This window comes from Lepisosteus platostomus, chromosome 7 (assembly GCF_059453375.1).
Source record: "Lepisosteus platostomus isolate fLepPlt1 chromosome 7, fLepPlt1.hap1, whole genome shotgun sequence".
Classification (NCBI taxonomy): domain Eukaryota; kingdom Metazoa; phylum Chordata; class Actinopteri; order Semionotiformes; family Lepisosteidae; genus Lepisosteus; species Lepisosteus platostomus.
Genome location: NC_142617.1, coordinates 30,489,114 through 30,511,386, shown reverse-complemented (window position 1 = coordinate 30,511,386; position 22,273 = coordinate 30,489,114). Strand labels below are relative to the sequence as shown.

General features: G+C 34.4%; 1 protein-coding gene across 1 annotated transcript in view; it reads left to right on the top strand.

Annotated features, from left to right (window-relative positions):
- The first annotated feature begins 11,325 nt into the window (after nucleotides 1–11,325).
- The window catches only part of pkp1a (plakophilin 1a), a 50,458-nt gene continuing 39,510 nt past the window's right edge, over nucleotides 11,326–22,273 (top strand). Inside the window, exons 1-2 of the mRNA XM_088639820.1 lie at nucleotides 11,326–11,679; nucleotides 19,802–19,920. Coding sequence (XP_088495946.1) covers nucleotides 11,502–11,679; nucleotides 19,802–19,920 — 297 coding nt within the window. The 5' untranslated portion in view covers nucleotides 11,326–11,501. The remainder of the gene's footprint in view (nucleotides 11,680–19,801; nucleotides 19,921–22,273) is intronic.

Below are 22,273 nucleotides of genomic sequence, written 5' to 3'. Positions count from 1 at the left end.
GTTCCCAGGGCAACCAAGGGCTGTGAGTTGCCAGGTAGAACAAATAACGATTGATTCATATGATAAAGTGCTCTGTCAGCAGTTTCAAGCAGCACTAATGCATACTGTACCATTCACTACGGTTTTCCACTTTTTTCCACAGTATTTTTAGTTGGCTTACTATGGATGCATGCATCCATTTAAACCTCTTTGCAAACAAAACATACACATACACAAAATAAAGATTTATATCTTATTTTATATTACTTATCTGTTTGTGTGTGGGGTGCTTTGTCTTTGTCCTTGTTTGGTTGTTAGAAGGATTTGGGAAAGCAGAGCCACTTCTATCTTTCTGATAAAGGACCCAATCATAATAGCCTATTTCACTCTCTTTCATATTAATATGTAATTGGGACATACTGTTAATGAACAGATCCAGCCATTTAGAATGCATGGTGAATAATGCTGCAGAATGCAATGTACATACCACACAGCACCACACCACCTTTTAAAAATATTCTGATGCAGTTCTGCACTACTTTGTACCACGAGGTGATACTATAAATGCTTAATGTGGCATGGAAAAGCATTTGAGGTGTTGCCAGAAAACAACAATCCCGGTGAACGCTAAGGGACCATCTTTTTCCAATTATATAATTTACATTGTATGATGTTTAGACTTTTATTAATTTTAAACTCTGTATTACAGTATGTTAAATATGAAATTATTTTAAAAAGAAAGGCTTTTTTACAAAATAAAATTACTCAGTTGGATATATAAAATAGTTTATTATTATACTGTACCCTGTTGTGACTGTGATGTGCTTCTTTACGATTTACATCTGCATTGAGATTATCTATATTTTGTCTTAAAGAAAATGTCAGCAACAAGTAATCAGGAAACAATTTAACTTTAAATTTTGATTATTACTGTACTGTAGTGGCTTTTAAACCATACGTTGTCATACTGTATAGATAGTATATTTATATGGTATACAGTCACGCTGTCATTCATTGACATGTACACTACTGTTTTGGTAAATCTGTGCATATGACTTTATGTGATTTGTGTTTGTGGGAAGTAGGGAGATGAGAAAGTGCTGCTTAATGTATCCTTATAGTGAGAAAAAAAGTCCTGTGTATGATTTTGTTTTTAAATTGTAGTATATAGTCTAACAGTGTGAATTAACAATGGGTAAGACAAACTGTTCCAAAAAAGCCTTCTTCTGTGTTGTGGAGGCTTCACAGCCAAAACGTTTCTTTTCTTCTCTTTTCAGCATGGAATAAATCTTTACTTACTACTGTGCTTAGTTGTCCTTGACAAATTCTCTAGATAGATGTAAAAATTGCATACCTAGCAGCAAAGTGATGTCAAGACTGAGTAATATCTTTGCTAACCAGGGATATCCAAATGAATTGGTCACCTACAATGTAGAGGTTACTGAGCATATGATGTTCATTATATAATGACAAGTTATCATTACCCAGAAGCCAAGGGGGAAACAGAATGAGTGTTGCATACTCCTAAGAAGGCATCTATTTTCTTGCCTTGTTAACCTACAGGGCTACTTCACTACAGCTACAGGTGTAAGAACACTCTTAATACTTGGCAGACAGTACAGAACCACTTTTCCTCAAGTTAATTTGGTAAATTTACCATTAAGCTAAAGAATACTTGAGGTATTTTGTAAATTGACATACAGTACAGTAACTTTGCTCACTTTGCTGTGATGCTATGAGTTACTGGTAATATATCTCAGAGAAGAGGTGCCAGTGGTTCATCAGAAGAATACCCTGCTGCCAATGCTGTCACTGACATCAACGGGACTGAAGTGGAAAGGGTCAGTAACTTTAAATTCCTTGGTGTCCATATCACCGAGGACCTCACATGGGCTCTCAACACCACCTGTCTGATCAAGAAAGCGCAACAGCGCCTGTACTTCCTAAGACGGTTGAAGAAGGCTAAGATATGTCCCCAGATCCTCACTAACTTTTACAGATGCACTACGGAAAGCACACTGACAGGCTGCATCACAGTGTGGTATGGCAACTGCAGTGCTGCTGACCGCAAAGCCCTACAGCGGGTGGTGAAAACTGCCCAGTCCTTCACTGGGGTTACCCTCCCATCTATCCAGGACATTTATGACAGACAGTGCTTGAGGAAAGCATAATCAAAGACCCCACACACCCCAGCTACAGACTTTATGATCTGCTACCATCTGGAAAATGGTACCGGAGCATTCGGGCCCGGACTACCAGACTCAGAGAGAGTTTTTAACCCCGCACTATCAAACTGTTAAATTCCCAGCCTCTCTCACTCTTACTCTCACCTCACCTCTCACCTATGATCTGAACCTCACAGTGCCTTCTTCCTTTCTTTCTTTCTTACCAAAAACCCAAACACACATTGAAAATCTACCTCTACCATACATGTCAAAAGCTCACTCCCCATAATTTCTATCCTTTTATTTTTATTCTTTTTATGCATATTTTTGCACATAACCTGTTACCTTTTGTTGTTTTGCACATTGCCTGTTGTTGTTTTTTGCACATTGCCTGTTGTCTCTGTCTTTCTTTTGCTACACAATTGTATTGTTGTTGTTTTTTCTCTTTGTACTACTTATGTACGAGAGCTAGCTAAATTTCATGTATATGAGTGTAATGACAATAAACTTGAAACTTGAACTTGAACTTGACATGCCAGGACTCGTAGAAATTCCAGTAAAATTCACACTGAAAGGCCAAATCACCTGAAAGCCACTGTACTACAAATATGGTCAGGAGATATTCATCAACTACTACCTAGGTTATTTTATAATTAACCTTCTAGCCTTAAATATTTACTTGCAGAAGGAGTAGTCATTTATTTATTCATACTCTTCACTAGACTCAAATGTTTTTTCTTTAATTTAATCAATTTGCTGACTTAAACCAATAAACTCACCATATTTAGTTTATTAATCACAATGCTAATAGCATTTTTGTAGAGATGTGCAAAATAAGACATTGGTCAAAATCTGATTTGTGTCACTGAAGTATAGTTTTGAAATAGTTCAAGCACTGTAGGTACTGTAGGCTGGAAAGGAACAGGTAAAGGTTTATTCCATGCTGAAAAGAAAAGAGAAGTTTTGGCTGTGGAGCATTCTTCAGGTTTCAAGTTCTGAAATAATTTAAAATTCTAACATTTAATATATTGAAATATTATAGTTACTTTCATCTGTTTTAGATAATGATAAAACGTTTGTCCCTTTTAAATATCAGGCTGTAAATGAACACTTTATCTGATTGCAGGTTTTTATGTATATTTCAAGAAATCTTGAAACTCAAACACAAACTCTTAGAGCTCCCTAAACCAGTTGCTCCTAACATTCCCTGACTTGATCCACACTGATACCAACAAGCTTTAGGCCAGCACTTCTAAAACACCACAAAGCCAACCACATCATAGCATATGTCAAAAAAAAACTTGTACCTCATCCACTGAGACACACAACACAAACTGGAATGTAATCACGTCCTGAAAAGACATTGCACACCACTTCAGAATCTGATCAGGGTGAGAGATATCCAGGACAAACAGAGCCAAAAATGCATGTTCTGTTGCTACTGAAAGAAGTACTCCAGGATTAAACAGACATTCTTCCCTAAAATAACTAATCTAATCCTAGAATTCCCACACCTGTTAGAATTACAACAGTTTCTGAGCCTACTGGAGGAGGGTGTAGCAGGAACTCGGTAAACCCGGCGCCCAGTATGTGACAGCCTGGGAAACAGATACCAGGCCTCTCAGACAATGTTTATTGTTAATGTCTGCAAAAGTCAGGTTAAGACAGAGAATGAGAACGCAAATGTGTAAATGTTTTGCTCATTGTTATTTATTGTATATGGCCACAATAATCTTGGAAAAAAAGGTAAAACAAAATTATTTTCTAAGGCTCCAAGACCGATCTTGAGATTAAGAGTTTTCAGCCCACATTTGTTAGATATGCATGTTCATTTGCAGTTACTTTTGAGAGTTATTCTTATAACATACAGTAGCCATGTTAATTTGAACACTGGGCAATATATTGTCTAATTTAATTTATTTTTTCTTCGTAAAATATACTGTTTATCATTTATTTAAAATATTATTTTCTCTCTTATTTCCATTAACAATTAGTTTAGTTTCCTGTCTCTATTTTTATATTATGTCTCCGTTTTATATTAGGCTATTATTTAATGTATATAATATAAAGTGTGTAGTTTGGGTACCGTTTTTTCACATTCTTACTTTTTATATATGTAAAGCACTTTCAGCTGCTCTCAACAAATGGAAAGCACTATGCAAATTAAGTTTTATTTTATTGAGTTTTAGTGGCATGGGCAGGCTCTTTGGGTATCATTATGTTATACTGTTTTTAATGAAAAAGTGTATTTTTACAGATTGTTAAAATTTATGATTATAGATACAAGACATTAGGAGACCAGTGTGAAACAGGAAAAGTACGCACAATTACAGAAAGATATTGTACACACAAACTCTGACATTCTGCATGCTCTGAACACTTCTCTGCATGTCTGAACCCAGGCATTATTTTTTTTTCCTTTCTCTTTTTTTCTTCATATAAATGAAAGCTGAGTGCTTGGCAAAGGTACTGAAATTGTGGTTACACCCAAAACAAGGTGTTTCAGAGCTCCGTGACTCTAAAATCAGGGTGTGGTGCAGTGATTCAGTAATTAAAGAGCTCACTATAGTCTGGATGCACCATTTACAAGAGCTGAGATCAACAGATTACCTCAAGGGCAGTTTACAGGTTCCCCAGCAGGTTTCTCTGCTCGTTTTCTTCTCCTTGCCTCTGGGTATTGTCACAGACACACAAGACGTGAATGTCATCAAGGAAGTGCAGTATCGGAGGAGCAGATGGTGTTTTTCATTGATTAAGTCAGTTAGAAAATGGCATAGGAAATTAAACAAAAAATGCTCTACTGAATTAATTAACCTCAGTACACCATAATTAACAACTAACATCAGAATTTGATTTTATTGAGGAGGAAATAGGACAGAGGTGGCAGCAAATGCAAAGTACAAATCCATTATGCCTGATAATGCATATACCTTTAGATTTGCTTGACAGATTGAGGCCTACTTTACACATAGCCCAGATTTGCTCATCCATGAGGTGCAGAAAGGCCAACTGTTTGTTCTACACTCTGCAGACTAACTCACATGTTCCCAAAACATCGTACTATACATGCAGAGAGTAGCTGGATGCTGTGATTCTTCAGCAACCTTAATAATCTTAATCAAATATTTCTGCATGTTCAACTTTGTATTACAATCCAATGCTAACTTTGTATAAAAAACTAAGATAGCTGAAAGGCAAAGAGTAGCAGATATTAAGATATCTGTTTTTTTTTAGAAATTAATGTCAAACTTTTGGGTGTGGCAAATAGTTTATTAGTCACACAGATGAAAACCCGACAGCTTTTAACCTTAGCTGGTTCAGCAGAATGAATATCTTTTTTGTATTTTCTCACGCCTGCGCTGGAGGGATAGATTTCTTCCCCACATTTTCATTTAGAATAGAACCCACCCTTCCGAGTACTTTACAGTTTTTTTCTTTAACATTTTAGAAGAGGTTTGGGGTTCCTTCTCTTTGCTTTCATCTTTCTTATTGTATTTAAAGTGCTTGAGTAAAATATTATTAGACATACAGTAATTATTGGTAATATCCACCATGCATGAGCATTTTCAAAAAAGTGTATTTAAATTATTTATACAGTAACAATTATCTAATAACTGTGATTATAAGGGGTTCAAATAAGTGATGTGCTTTTTTGGAAAATGCATGCTACAGAAAAGTGTCTTCTGTATACCATTTTACTATGTTGTTGCTCTGTAGAGCTGAAGCATGGCAAAGTGCACAAACAACTGCAGAGAATGGTGCTGTGGAACAGTATAGTGAGTTATATATTAACGTATACATTTGAGAACCCCTTTGTATGACATACTGTATGGAATACATGGGAAGAAATTAGAACCAGTGTGTAACCAGTTGTATCATGTAAGGATACAGAAGTGACTGGGAGCTGAGGTTTATAGAGTGTAAACATAGTGCAGAAAGCCAGGAGGTAATGGCAGTGAGAAACTGAAAAAAGTTCTCTCTTACTGCCCTCTTTCCCCTGCACTGGTCAAGGCTGTGTGTCTGATTCACTATAATTTCTATTTTTGTTTTTAATTTTACATTTTCAATCTAGATATTTGTTTGTCATGTGTTGTATTCATTCATATTTATTCTTAGAACATTTTTTTTTCATTTTAATGTATTACAAGACTTTCAGCACACATCAAATGCTATTGGTTCCAATATTTATCTAGTTCTTTTTTAATTCTTCTTAGTATATATTCATATTTTACCTCCACTCATTACTCTGCCAGCATAATATGGCTCTCCCATCAGAAGAGAAACTATAATTTTGCTAAATACAGAAAGTACAATTCCAAAGAAAAAAAGTAAACGTTTTTTTTGTTAAGTGACAACTTTTATTATGTATTGAGGTTCATATACTTTATAATATATCTTCGCTACTTATAGTCTACTTTTTGTCATTTTCATTTACAGTAATGGTGAATACAAAGATATCTCTTTATTAATATTTCTAATTAAAAACATGAGAGCAAACTCAGCACACCATCACCAGGCCTTTCTGCAACATGCAAATTAGACTTTATTCATACTAATAATATGATATTAATTCACTAAATATTAATATACACTGTGAATCTTGTAAAATGTAAATCTTCTCATTGCTTGTGTCAATACATTAAAACTTTAAATGCATCTTAAAGGCATTTCACATTTATAAATGCTGAAGTATACACAGGCTTTAACACATGTATTCATAAAGTGTAATTTTCAGTCCTTAATTGAAAGTGTCACCAAAATTCTAAAACAAATATTTGTCAATTATTTTTAAAAGAAAAACTTTAACCAATAAAGCTACAAGAATAAGATGATTGAAAGGATTAATGGGTAACACTTTTATTTTGGTTAAAAAAAGATATAGTATTCTACATATCTTCTACCCTGGTTTATACAGTAATCATTTTCACAATAGTTAGCACTGGGACTGTCAATCTTGGGCCCCGAGGGCTGATGTGTACAGTACTGTATGCTGGTTTTCTAAGTCATAGCAATATGTAGTTCTTCATAAAGTGCAGAAATATTGCTTACAGGTGCTGTTTGAACAGATTTGACATAAGACAGAAAAGTAGTGAGCAAGAAACTGTTTAAGTAGTTTCATAGGCATTATATGTGGATAACTGGTGAAAATAATGGAGTTGCACACCTGCCTATCTGTAGGAATTTAATTTTTAATATTCTTCTAAAAAGCATAACAACACTTATACTTCAACTGTAACATAAAGAAATGCAATACTTCAAAGTATTCAAAGCACTTCAAAGCAATACTTTGAATAGTAGCAGATATCGACTGTTGTCTGTTTTAGTATGTTTACCTGAGTATATACAGTAAGTGGAATAAAATAGAACTGTATGGGTAAAACTGGTCTGATTCTCTTAGTCCTAAATGATGTATTCTGATTTGCAATCAAAACAATCTTAAAGGGGAAAAAAGGAGATTTCCCTGTAAATGGAAATTCTTTCTGATAAGGAACATGTAGGCAATAATTACCTTAAAGTAATGTAAATGGATTATGCTACTTCCTCATAGTACAGATGTTTACTTATGGCTTTGTCTAAAGCCTCAATTTACATCTCCATGAAATAGCCAAGTTACTGACAGGATCTTGTGACTCAAAGCCTAGTCATCAGGAGAAGCAACCACATATTCTAACTTAATTTTAATCAATCTTTTAATTTCCAACATCTACATTCTAGGGCAAATGTCAGTCCATGTGGTGGTTGGCATGCTGCATGATTAGTATCCTTTTGATACTCGCAACCAGGCCTTTAGTTCTGGGGAAATAAAGGAGTGTCTGAGGCTCTTTAATCCCTAGTGACCAGAGCATATGAGTATTTCATCAATCTAATATAGGCAAATTAATCTCCAATGCCATCTTTCATTTTGTCACACAGAATACTGGGATAATGAAACAACAGATGGTTACAAACAAGCTTTTTCTCAAAATTAACTAGAAAATGCCTCTGAAATGCATATTGTTGTACTAATATGGTATTAAAATACCAGTGGAAGGCAAAAGAAGATTTATCAGGTGGTACTAATAACTTAAGATGGATGTGGCATGTTAATTTCATGTCTGATGAAATGGGTAGTATCCCAGCATTGTGTACCACAGAAAACTGATTAGATTATTTCACAGGGTGGTAACTATAAAGTCACGTAATGTCTTGAATTAAAAAAATATATAACCAAAGCTTAGGAAGAACAGAGAAACAGTATAAGAAAGGCAAAAAATAATTATATTGTAACAATGCTGCACCTCTTACAAATCAATAAAAAATACATGAGAATAGAAACAAATCCTCACAAAACAAAAGATAAAAGATAAAATCTACATAAATAAACTGCTATTTGCTTTTGTTGATAAACATAAAAACCCTCTTCCAGACTGTTAGACAAACATTCTAGACATCTAAAATAGAAGTAGAATATTTAACAAAAAAAATTATCTCATTCTAAGAAATGAGAATCTGGTCAATTTTAACAACCACTGTAGAGTGTTGTTGCACCCTTGAGGGACTGGTGTCCTAACCAGGGGGGTGTCACATGGTCTCTAGTCTGCTTAACACTAAAGAAACTAGGATGAGCTCTGACCTGCTGAGCTTCTGTGGCTGCAGTAAGGACTTCACCTTTATTCCCTAAGAATTTCACACTGATTTAAATTGGTTCTGAATTGGTGCAATACAGTCAACATGACTATAAAATCTTTAAAAATGTACTGGAAATGATTTTGAGAATAGTTCAGCAAGTGTCTTATTGAAAACCTCTTTTCTAGTTGGTTTTAACCATCAGTATTAGTTATTAATGTGATAGGAATTGCAGTTGTCAAAATACAACTCATTGTACAGAAAATGCTGTTAATGTTCATTATGCAGTAGAAATACTGGGTCTTTCACATAGTGCAGCATAGGTTTAGAGAGGGAAACAGTATTGAAAAATCAAAACAAATACAGAGCATGTGAAAATATAATAAAGTATACATTACACGAGAAACCTTGGGAACAGCAAAAATGTTTAAAAATCTGTATCTACAGGTGTGGACCACACCGGTTATAAGGAATCACTGAAAGGTAATGAATTCTAAAGTAGTGTAATAAGTAATATACTGTATAGAATGGTTTATCTGCATGGTATAACACATTTGGATATTTGAGTGTTTTGACCTTGGCAAATATATTACCTTATTCAGATGGGACTATATTGGTTAGGGTTATTGTAGTTCTAAATGATGTGTTAAACTTTGCAGTCAAAACCAATTAAAAGGAAAAGGGGCCATTTTCCCTGTGAAGTATAATTGTATCCTATGATTTTTGGAAACATACTATTTCCCAGTGCTTTGGCTGTCTTTTCATAAACTGACTTCTGAACCACTTTATAACAGTTTTAATTTCACAGTGCTTCCTGCACAGTAAGTAACCCATAGCAAATTTAGACAGTCTACTTATGTAAAAAAGAAACTGTAAATGTCTTGGCACATGTTTAAAGTTTTTATTTCTATAATTAGATTTATGATGAAATATATATTTTTTTGCTATCAATTTGATATTCACAGCTGCTGAAAGGTTCAGGTGATCTATTATTCTTTATTATTTTAATTCTCCTCTCTTATATTATATATTACAGTACATGTATTTTATGTGCTTCTACACTGGCTAGTTAAGTTGTATGTACCTCACATCGCCAGGTGATCTCATTTAGTTTCATATAGTATGATTAAGAGAGTAAAATCCCAGTGTGTTTAATGGTATCTTAGAGTGTGAATTTAAACCTAAAATAAGGGATGCAGATTTCTAGGAATGCTGATGGGATACTACTTCTAAATACTAAAAGGACAAAAGTCCTATGAACATTGACAGACATTCTCACTATTTTTCAGTGCTTGTGATCCTCAAGAACAATTGCAAATATCCATTTTGTAAATATGTAAAGGTAAAAATCTTAGTAAAAACAATACAGGTGTAGTCACAGATCACAGCACTGGACCAACCATGTTCAACAATGTTCTTGACTGATATCTCCTCCAGGTACTGTATAGTATATTGAACACTCTTAACCACAAACAGAATATTAAGTTTCTAGTAAACTCTATGATGTCAAACACAAAATGTGATTTTTTTTATACAACTATATACAGTAGACATTTTTAAGTTGAAGAAATAAGCTTTCACATACTGTGTTGTAATAAACAGACCATGTTCACAACCACTTTCTAGCACGAAAGAGTGTTCAGTCCCTGCCCAGTGTAAATGCTATAGTTTCCTGTTTAAATAAGTAAATATCAATATTGTCAGTATTAAATGCCTGTGACTGTAAAAAAATGAACACATATTTACATTTAAAACATTTGAAGAATTAGCAGGTGATTTTTGTAACTTTGCACTTGAGAACAAACTGAAATTAATTCAGTAATCATTATTTCTTACAACAGTAATAGTAGTTTTGCCTTTATTTAATACAAGCAAAAACTATCACTTGTCAAAACTATCATTTAAAAGAGCAAAGATGCCAATTAAACCTGATGCAAATACTTTAAATGCAAAAGTTAATACTTTTAAATATTTTTATCTTATATTAAATCTTTATGATATTTTTAAACTACTGTTATAAAAAGCAGACATTCTATGACAACTCTGACTTTTTCGTGATTTATGTTTCTATTTTTACACATACATGATTTTTTAGAAATATAAATCGGCGTTCAAGGCCTTCTTGTGGTTTTTGTAAACTAGCCGCTTCAATTGCACTTCCCAGATCTCAATTTCTTTGCTCGTTTCCCAAAGCTAAAAACGTGATTCCTGTGCCCTAGATCGAAGTAGAAACTTAAATTGTTTTCATTAAATAATCAGTCGATATTCTCAACATTATAGTATGTAAAGAAAACTCAAATTCCATATTTGGAACTTAATATTCTCGGCATATAAGTAAAACAACAGTCATTATCTTTTCCTTTAAGCATGCAACTTATCTTTATAAATATTAACTGCCATTGATATTAAAGCGGGACCCTCATTTAAAAATACACATTCTATTACATTGTTTACAAGTAAAAAGTGCGCCAAGGACCAGGTAAACATTTCAGCCACGACCTTGTAGATTACAGTGCCACTGTGCCTTTCAGCTTCTGGGCGTGGAATAGGTGTGGTACCATAGATAGGGCAGGTGTAGGTGTACAGAGTAAGTCTGTTATAGAACTCCAGACGCTGTAGGGAAGGGAAAGAAGGGGAAGTGCACACTGCATCTGGATCACATTGGGATATAGGATTAAAGCGCACTGTTGCTATTGTGGTAAAAAGGGTGAAAAGCCATTTTAACTATATCAAGAAGATACAGCTTTCAGCATGGCTAACGAGCCGCTCAGATCGGCAATGGCTAATATTGGACTGGTGGATGACACGTCTTTAGCGCTACCTTCAGATCGCAAACTGCGGTCAGGGCAACAGCGTGTTCTGGACCAGGTGCACACAATCAAGAGGAGCAAGTCCAAATATGGCTCGGGAGGACCTGTTTCTCCTACAAGTAAGAATTCGACTGCTTTTCGTCGCGCTGGGGTTCGGTTTATAGATTTTGAGTGACCATTATGTTATTCAAAAGAGTGGCGAGTAGTTTTAGGTTTGAAAGCAAAGTATTAAAAAGACGTGTGCTGTGAAAAAAATTAAAATAATTCAAATAGCATTATGTTTTAAAAAGAGAAATGGCCATAATCTTACAGAAATGTTATCATGTAGAAAAAACCCTAAGCGTGTGCAAATCTGTTAGCATTAGAAACGGTTGTATCGTTTTTAAGTTACCTGTACCTGTATGTATTTTAAAGAGGAAGACCCACAAATGGCAATACCAGTATGACAAACGTTTGTTTGAAATAGCCATACAAAAATGTTGTCACGTGAAGTCTTAGTAATAATACAGTGTGCGTTTTGCTTTAGTTACTTTAAGGGCTTGCATACATACAGTAATTTAATAACAGATTTTCAACTATAGCCAAGGTCTTTAAAAATAGCCCCTAATTGTTCCTCTTGTTATCTAAATGCTGTTGCCTCCTTTATGCACAACAGTAATTATATATATATAATAAAAACATTCTAGGTGTATTTTTTAAAAAATACGAAAAAGTTGTTGTTGTGTAGGGAATTAAATTAGCTCTGACATGATAAAAAACAATGTTTTTTCATTTCTGGATGCTGATTTCGGTCATGAAAAATAATAACGCTGAACGGTACCTCAATTTCTAAGGTTACAGACAAGCCCTTTTGCAAATTACATGCGTCGTTTTATGTGAACTGTAAATTCTGTTTCTGTGGCGCATAATTATCTTTTTATTTATAATATTACATATTTCACCTTATGCAAAGTCCCCTTTAAAATCTGTATCTACGCACAAGGAATATTCTATTAATTTAACTTTCCATTTTCTTTGTCAGAAAAAAATATTTTGATGCGTCATGAGTTATTACATTTCTCAACATACATGTAAGCTTTGTTTATGGTTTAATTTTCCTTTTTTTTGTTCACAAAAAAGACCAAGGTTTTATGATAGTAATGATAAAATTTAAATAAAAACTAGCAGTTTATGTACAGTAATTCAAATGTATTATTAGAAATATTTTTGTATTAATCAATGTTCGAAGCTAGAAACAAATTAAATAATAATTATCTGTCACACGATTCATTACATAATATTTAAAAGCTTGTGTAAAAAATGTTATTTTCTGAAAGAATAAAAAAAAACTTTAATGGTGCAGATTCGGTAAAATAATATACAGTAGGTGAACATTATTTTTTTAAATGGCCAGTAAATTTAGAATAGGACATCCTACATCCTGTAATTTGTTGTATAAGTCTAAGTTGCTGTACTGTGAACTATAATTATAAAGGTGTGTTTATTTTTTTTTTTAATGTTTAGAATTGTGAACATTTTCACACCAATTTCAAGAAGTGGCATAGTTACTGATTTCTTGACTTACTGTAGCTTTGTATGCTGATTTAAAACTCGCATTTTCCAATGTGATGTAGATAAAATCATTCAGGTGGGTAGCTGCGTCAGCATGCATAGGCTGCAAAGGAACAAGTAATAGGTTTATTCCATGCTGAAAAGAGAAGAAAGAAAACACAGCGTTTCGGCCGTGGAGCCTTCTTCAGGTGTACAGTACAGTAAAATCATGCACAGTACAGACCTATCCTGAACAGTACACTGCCTTCTTCAGGAGAGGAGTGTTTACATTCTGGATAGACTACCTTGGCTTTTTGCAAGACAGAAAAGTGTTTTCTGTGGGGAAGATCAGTCCTTATGGTCTTCAGAATCTGTAGTGAAAGCTGATTAACCCATATGCGTGTAAGGGATGTTTTGAAGATATTAAGTTTATATGCAGTGTTGTTGTTTTCCTTGGTGATTGACACTCACTGTAGTTTAGGACTCTGTAGACGAGACCCCTTTTTAAGAAAAGGAACTGTCCCTTCAGCACTATTTTCTGAAGTTAAGGGAAAGAAGAAGGTGGTTGTCACTCTGTGGCAAAATAAAAAAAAAAGATTTAAATAACATTTATGATATTTCTTTGGTTGATATGGTGTTTTGTTTTCCAAAGCAGCTGCGAACGATCCTTTTAGTCTGTTGACTTCAGGGTAAATAAATGTACTTTTTCAGTAGATGACATCCCTTGACATAAGTTGCGATCTAATTTTTCATTCTACACCTCCATTTCTACAAATCCACACTAGCTATCAGTAGCTCAAAATGAATGTTGTCTAGGTGTATGAAAACAGCCAGTTTAACAAGTGTATGGTAACCTTTTCTCAAGAACAGTTACATTCACAAGTCTCTAAATGTAATCATATGGTTGTGAACATTTTTAATGTTTTGTTTTAGAAAAGTAGTATTTTGTGTATTCCTTTACTTTTTCCAATTACTATTTATGTACAGTACTGTATTTACTACATTGCAGTACAACATTACTTTGTAAACGGTTCTGAAAGGGTGCTCACCACCATCAAAAGGATATCTACAAAAGAAAACAGTTTATAAGAATGAATAGAAAAGTATATAAAATGTCTCACACGGAAAGGTCTACAGCTGATATGGATTTCACAGACAGATATGGGTTAATACCTGAAAAAAGGCCAAGTCATCCAGTAAAAACATATGTCTACAGTAGTTGTGACAAATGTTCTCTAGCAGTCACAGTGCCAGCCTGAGTCTTAGAAGGAGCAATGGTATAATTGTTTTAGAAAACACCTTTAGCTTACTAGGAATGTGATAAAATGTCTTCAAAAGCTACATGTCTATTACTTAATTATGTTTTAGGGTTTGCACTCTTTGAAAATGAAGTATATTTTTGCGTGTACTCACCTTGATTGTGTGGGATTCCTCAGGGGTGCTCTGGTTTCCTCGCTGAGTCCAAACGCATACTAGTAGGTTAACTGGCTTTTGGGAAAACTGGCCATAGTGTGAGTGTACATGTCTGTGTGTTCCCTTTGATGGACCTGCAACAGGTAAGCTACATTAGAACTATGGCACTGCATGTACGATAATCCAGTGGATGCTGTGTTTGCTCAGGAACTTGTCAGCTCACGGAAAGAAAAGATCTCCTGGGAACATTAATAAAGAGTTGCCTGCATGTTATCTAACACAATAACAGAGCACAGGCAAATACGGTATGTGAATAGTTCACGTATAACATATTACTAGTTATTAATTAACAATAAGCAATAATTTTGTATTTCTTCTTAAGATAATAATGTGGAATGCTTTTAGCATTCAGCAATGATAATGGTTTAAGATAGATAGGTAACAATATATTTTAGTTCTTAGTGTAACAGTTGTTATAACATGAATAATTATACTAGAGAAACAATCAAAATATATAAATATTGTTCTAGTAATTATGATGTTTTCACTGCCTTTTTTCCTATACTGAAGTTATATGTAAGCCTTCTCAATGGTTACCAGTAAAAAGTCAATTGATTTACTCATTTGTTGAGGAATCTGTATTTTGTTATCATGTTAATTACTTAAAGAGGAAATGGATAATAAAATCTACTTTTAATGTGTCCCTTCATAAAAAATGGCTCTGTCCTTTGTTTCAAAGAATTGGAACATTCCCTGGTAAGGACAAGAATAAACTTTAGAATTCCCCTTTGTTTTTTGCAATATTTTACAATGTATAGATTATTTACAGAATATGTCTTATCATAGGAGTCCTGTTATGTATAAAGAGTCTGAGACTCACCTGATAAAATGAAATGAAAATGTTTATGTCCTTATATACTGTATGTAGGGGTATTGTGCATTTACTGGGACAATTATTAATTGTAGCAGTAAGTTACAAAATGATTCTTTGATGGCTATTAGAAAACCGACCTTGCGGAATAACTCAGAAGACACACACACGGATACTGATACATGACAATACATTTATTAATACATAAAATGTGCATATAAACATAACAGATCTTAAGAGTGAGGGTTAGCAGAATACAAATACCAAGGGGGGCATACATTCAGTATACCATTCATTTATACCGTCTCGTTAATGAACTTTGATTACAACTTCTACACTAGATACTGAAAGGCAAGTACATCACTCATAGGAATTAAATTGATAGCAATTTGGGTTGAGGTAACAATTGAATTCTCGAGCTGTAATGCAGAATGTTGAATACTCATCCAATGTGGATTCAGATCTCCCGGGGACACAAGGGAACAGCGGCAGGCTGTTGCTGCGTCCAGTCGACGTCCTCTGGCCCTGTACCAGGCAGTCCTGGTTCAGCGTGAGGTGTGGGAGAAAGAGGGAGAGATTTCTGCTGCGGCGCGCTGGCAGTGGGCTCGCTGAAGTAGTTAGTTAGTCCCGGCTGAACTAGCAGAGTTTGTGCACACGCTTTAGACAGGAAGAAGACCGGTTGGCGCTAGTCCTGAATGCTAGCTGTTGACAGTTCCGACCATAGTTCACTTGTTGATCAGGTGAGCGTTCGCGTTGGGGTACCGGCAGTTCACGAGGCTTGCTGCTGGGCTAACCTCGGGCGGATCCTTTGGTTACGCGCGGGCAACTTCCATTCTCGACTCTTAGAACAAAGTAAAGACTTGGCACTCGGACACACTGGCCGTCACGTGATTGTCCGAGCTGAGTCTGAGAATGTCCTGGAGGAGCCACCTTCTGGGCCTTGTGCTGCCTGTTTTATCTGGAGGAACTACGGTTGTTCATTGGTTGAAAATTTTGTGGGCATTCGAGACCCACGTGGGGTTACCCTGCCCTACCAGTTCCTGATTGGCTGATCGAAGTGGAGGATGAGTAACAATGCTCTCTGGCATTAGGGTTGTAAACAACCTGGGATGAGACTTTCCCAAGGAATCTCCCAGACAATAAGGCGCCAGAGATGACCATTTATTAGGGTGGCTGGAGAATCTCAGCCTCGGGAGTTGTTCCCTATCAGGAAACTCTATCAGCTAGAAAAACACCTTAAATCTGAAGCAAATGGAATGGCTTCTCTCTCTGTGTCCAGCACCACTGAGATGAGGAAGAGAAAGGCTGGCAAGGGAGCAGCAAACTTAATTCCTGTATTATTAATAAGCCTATCCGCTACATATATAAAGAATGTAAATGTATTTAAATCACATTTAAATGTGATGATGAAGGCAATCTGAGTGGTAGCACAAGATCTTGATGAATAAAATCTAAAAAGTTCAACCTTTCAGAAATATTTTTTTAAGGTAAAGGGAAAAAGTGTGTTATTTTATTGTGTACAAATCCAAGAAATTAAAATCTAGGCTAGTTCAAAACTGAATACTTATCACTCTGGGGGTATAACTTGACATAATTGAGACTCTTATATGTTTGTAGCAAAAACATGCAGATAATTCATTAGAATCAGTTAAAGGAGTAGGTAGAATTTTATTCAAATCAACTTTTGAATTAGACTCCCATGAAGTACACTGATATTTAAGTCATTAAAACTGTTTAAAAGAACTGTGAGAGAAGTAATGAAACTAGCAACAAGAGTTTTTTATCTTGGTGTATATTATCTAATAGTAATAGTTTATTAAGTTGTACTGCAAATTACTGATACACATAGAAAATAATTCAGAATTTACAGCAAAACATGTTCTAATGTGTGAAATTAGAACAGGTTGACAGGTAGCAGCTTGTCAAATTCCATTATCAAAGAAAGGAACGTTTTTACATAAAATGAAGCAGTAATTAAAGGAACAGTTGAAAAGAATTATTACCCAGCTGTGCTTTATCTAACTTTGGGCAAAGCCACACGTCTCCATGTCACAAATGTGTGATCCTATGTTGAGCAATTTGATTGTATTGTTCTTATTATTTCTACCAAAGTAGCTAAACTATAGTCTAGCTCTTGTAATGGTATCCCAAAAGCGAGCACAAAGTGAAATACATATGTCTGAACATTGCAGCTCTTTTTGCGTTATTTAAACTGTCAGGCTAACATACACCATGTATTAAAATGTAAGTCTGGGGAGAAATGATTGTTCACCTTTTCCCATTACCTCTGCCGTAAGAGTTATCAAGTCAGTTTTCTCACTTGAGTGAACTTCACTTGCTCAGCGAAGCTCCTCCATTCCATTCCATTCCCACTGTAGGAGCCCTTTGCTTCACCTTGGTAGGGGAATGTGGACATCTTGTTTAATAGCAAACAAACGTCTCAATCATATTTATCTAATACAGAGTTTGTCTGAACTAAAGAATATTGTGATTATTTTTGATTTGGTGATAATGGTGTTAGATTAAATGTCTGCAACAAAACTGTAATTTGAAATAAAGTTTCCTTACATTACTTGGTTCTGGCACAAGTTAATTGGAAATGCTATTTCTTTTGTAAGAGTGAATAATGATTGTGCTCTGGCTCATGCACCTCACTCATAGTAGCATGTGTGAATTGGCATTGTATCCAGTCATTCAAAAGCACTTGATTTATAATGTTCTGAAGTCTAGAAGTATAAATGTTTCTTACACATAGTGGGAAAAAAGATTGCTAATTGGTTATATTTGACCTGCTTTATTATTTATTTAATAATATTATTAATAATAATAATATTCCACTTAAACACCGGGCACTGATTACACCATGATGTTTGCACAAGACTGGTTATTTTGTGAGGAAAAAATGAAAACATAATCCATCCATTTACCTTTTTACCTGTTCTTCCATATCAGGGTTAAGGGGGTCCGGAACCAATCACAATGACCAACAGTTGCAATCCATACACGCCAGTCCATCACAGGGCAGACACATAGACACAAACGCAGATACACGCACACTCACACCAGGGCCAGTTTTCCCACAAGCCAGTTAAACTATCAGTATGTTTTTTGACTGTGGGAATAAACCAATCGGAACTCAGGAAGAACATACAAACTCCTGCCTCTGCATATAAAAATATAATGTGAAACTTAAATGTTGATTGTGACATTACAGAGCTCACGAGTATGTGTTAAGACACTAATAGATGTGTATTAGGTTATCTACAGTTTTATTACTTGCTATTTGATCATTATAGTGCACGAATAATTGTGGTTTATTTCTTTTTGTTTTCCACCTGCCCAGGAATTGTCAGTGCAAATCATTTTGTACAGAAATATAAACATGATAAATTATATATTAAATTAATAAACCAATAGTTTTTTAAAATTGTACATTATTCCTGATAAAAATACTGTACATACAGTACATAGGTAAAACAAATATATCCCTGACAGGAATGCAAACACAAACTTTCACTCCCTGAATTTTTATTTGCTCCCTGACACATTTTTTTATGGTAATTAGCGTGTTATCTAATTTAACCTAGACGAACTTACTATGCACTGATTCCACTAAATGGAAATTTTAAAGGTAATTTAACTGAATGCACATTGTTAATTAATTTTGTATTTCAATACATTTGAAGTTATTTAATACAACCACAGTCTTATGAGGTTATGAGTATACCTTTATTAGAAATAATATATATTTGTAGAAGCAGACATTCACACTATTACAGGGGGTATTCAGAGCTTTGTGTTCTAGAGACAAATAGATGTGCTAAAGACATATTCCTCTTCAGTGTAATTTTGGTATTTAAAATTGTCTGTATTTTGAGAAACAATTGAGAAAATGTACCATTAAAGTAAATATTTTGAAAGCGATAATTTTCCAATGGAAGTGACTACTGCAAATAAGTAAAATGTGCAATTTGCAGTGCTAGAATCTGAGCCTTAAAGATGAGAAGATTAAGTTTATTTTTATTTGTTACTATTTTGTACCAAGGTAAACATTATTTTAGTCCACCGTTACTCTGATCTGTAGCTCGAGAATAGTATACCAGACTAGAAACTTTTTATGGGAATGAGAGACTTTTAATTAAGGGAATATATCCCCTTACAGTTTCTACACTGAGTATACATATAGAGTATTTACAGGAGAGGACACTGGTACTGGTAAAACCTGTTTTTTTCTTTGGAATGCTGGTCTCTTAATCAGGGTTAGTACCATTTTATGTTGCAACTCCACATGTTTTTTTTTAACATTCTCGCAATATCTAAAAAAGCATCTTGCTAGGTTAACTCTAGAACTTGCAACATTTTCAGTAATGAAAGTGTTCATTTAATGTTGTGTATCACTATGTCCTTGTCTTTATTTTTTTCACCAGGTCCTGAAAGTCAGTCCAAAATAAATGGATTTGGTTCATTTAAGTTCAATCCACAAAAGATAAATGGAAGCACTTTATCTAGAAGCACAGCAAGTGGGAACTCTTTCTATGGAAGACTGGTAATTACTTTTCTCGTTATTCTGTTATCTTTTATGTGTACTGTAATCTGTTCATGTTACCTTAATACAGTATACTTTTAAATATATACATTTTTGCAGTTTTGTCTCCTTTAGTTTTTTTTTGTATCCATGCACATGGTCAATGTTTCAGTAATGTTTATAATTAAAAAATATAACTTTAAGAGGTGACATGTATGGCAAATACTGTATCTTTGTAGAAACTGTCTTTGAAGTTCCGGAGAGTAAATGTCATGTGCAAGACATCAATTAATTTCTGTAAGAATTGGGAAAAAAACTTGTATAATGAAGATGATATGAATTATGTTTAAAATTGCTCCTTCAATGTCTTCTGTACATAATTTTTATAGAGTGACCTATCATAGAAGTGTACTTGTAAGTACTTTCTAATAATGAGACAATATAATAGTTTATTAAAAATACAAGACTCAAATAATACAAATACAGTGCTTTGATGTTTACTGTTAAGGTATTGAAATGGATAAATGGAAAGATTTTTTGTTGCTTTGTTGTATAGACAGGATCTCTGCTAGTCTTTAATGATGGAAAACAACAAGATTGAATTGTTTTTTGTTTGCATTTGCTGCCTGGATTGTTTATTTGTGATTTAAATATCATATCCAGTATCCAAGTAATATACAAAGAACACTCTGTGTTGGATTATTAATAATATTATTACTTTACTTATTTGTCTTTATTTTATATAGCAGTAGTTTTTTCCATAGTCCATCTCAAACTGTTGAACAACAAAATAATCAAACAAAAGAAGGAGGTATATACAAATTTTACAATTATTAATTGCTTTAACATACTTTGACCCAAAAAATCTCTAATGGGATGTGAAACCTGCACTAATATTGATATAAGTTCCGTAGATTTTCAGAGATTATTTTATAGGAAGATAAAAAAGAACATGGTTTGTTACCTTAGTAAAGCTGGTGTAATGGTCACTGTGTGTAACCAAAGCATTATGTCAGAGTTTTAGTTCACATCAACAGAGATTAGGAAGCTTATCAAGACTGGTGGGGGCATAGAGTGAACAAAGTACTGTCAAATAGTAGAAGTAGAAGTGCTTTAGACCATAAAGCTGGGACAAATACCTTTCAGCAGGACAAATTATCCAATGCATAAGGTCAAAGCTACAATTTAAATTTGGAGTGGCTTAAAATAAAGTGGCTGGAGACTATCCTGACAAGCAATAGGAGCAAGGGATACACCCTGGATGGGATGCTAGTCCATTACAGGGCACACATAGTACACACCTATTCACATTCACACCAGGATCAGTTTCCCCCAGAAACCATTTAACTTGCCAGTATGCATCTGGACTGTGGGTGGAAACCCATGGGAACACAAGAAGAACATACAAACTCCATGCAGAAATGAACCCAGAGCTCCTGTGCTGCAAGGCAGCAATGCTAACCACTGCTCCACTGTGCCACTGGACAATATAAATACTATGTTAGGATTAATTTTAAGATGTGTTGCCCTTACAGACAAAATATTTATGTAAAATTTAGGATAAATTCTGGTGCTGTCATCCTTAGTTACTGTACATTATCAACAAAGACAAAGTTCAAAGTTTGAATATGAGCCTATAGAGTACTGAATAAAGTTCTAGAAATATTTTGTCTGCTTCTGTAAAAGGAAAATGCTACCATAGTTATTGAGCGGTATTTCACCACACAGTATGACAATGGCAAAAAACATATACAGTAGGTATAACCAAGAAATTCATCAGAAAAAATTAAATGAAAAATCTTACACTGGTCAATTCAGTCTCCAGATGTAAATCCAATTAGACATGCAAATCCAATTTTACATGCTGAAGGAAGAATTCAAGTCAGAACTTCCCAACAATAGAGACGAATTCAAAGTGGGTGCAGAAACGGCTTAGCAACATTTCAGATTACACAAAGAGTGTGCTGACCTCATTGAGTCACAGAATTCAATTCATGCAGTTACTGTCTCATTTATGCAACCAAATATTGATTTTTGTACTCTGAAAAGCTACCAAATGTATGCATGAAATTAACCAAAAATAAAATATATCCAAAAAACCAAAAATGTTAGATAACTTTTATCATTTGTGTTAATCTCATGGTCATAAATACACTTTTGCTTAACTGTAAAGCAAAAATCACAATTTATCATGGTTTATCAAAGAAGCAGTTCTGACTTTATATGCCCTATTTTGTGATTGGCTGCAAATGTTGATGCTGTGAGTTTACTTCATGATTTAATGGCCTTAATGCTTTATATATTAAGTTTATTGTGTGGTTAGCGCCTGTGTGCATAATACTTTGGTATTATATGCAGCAAAGAGCTTTTCTTT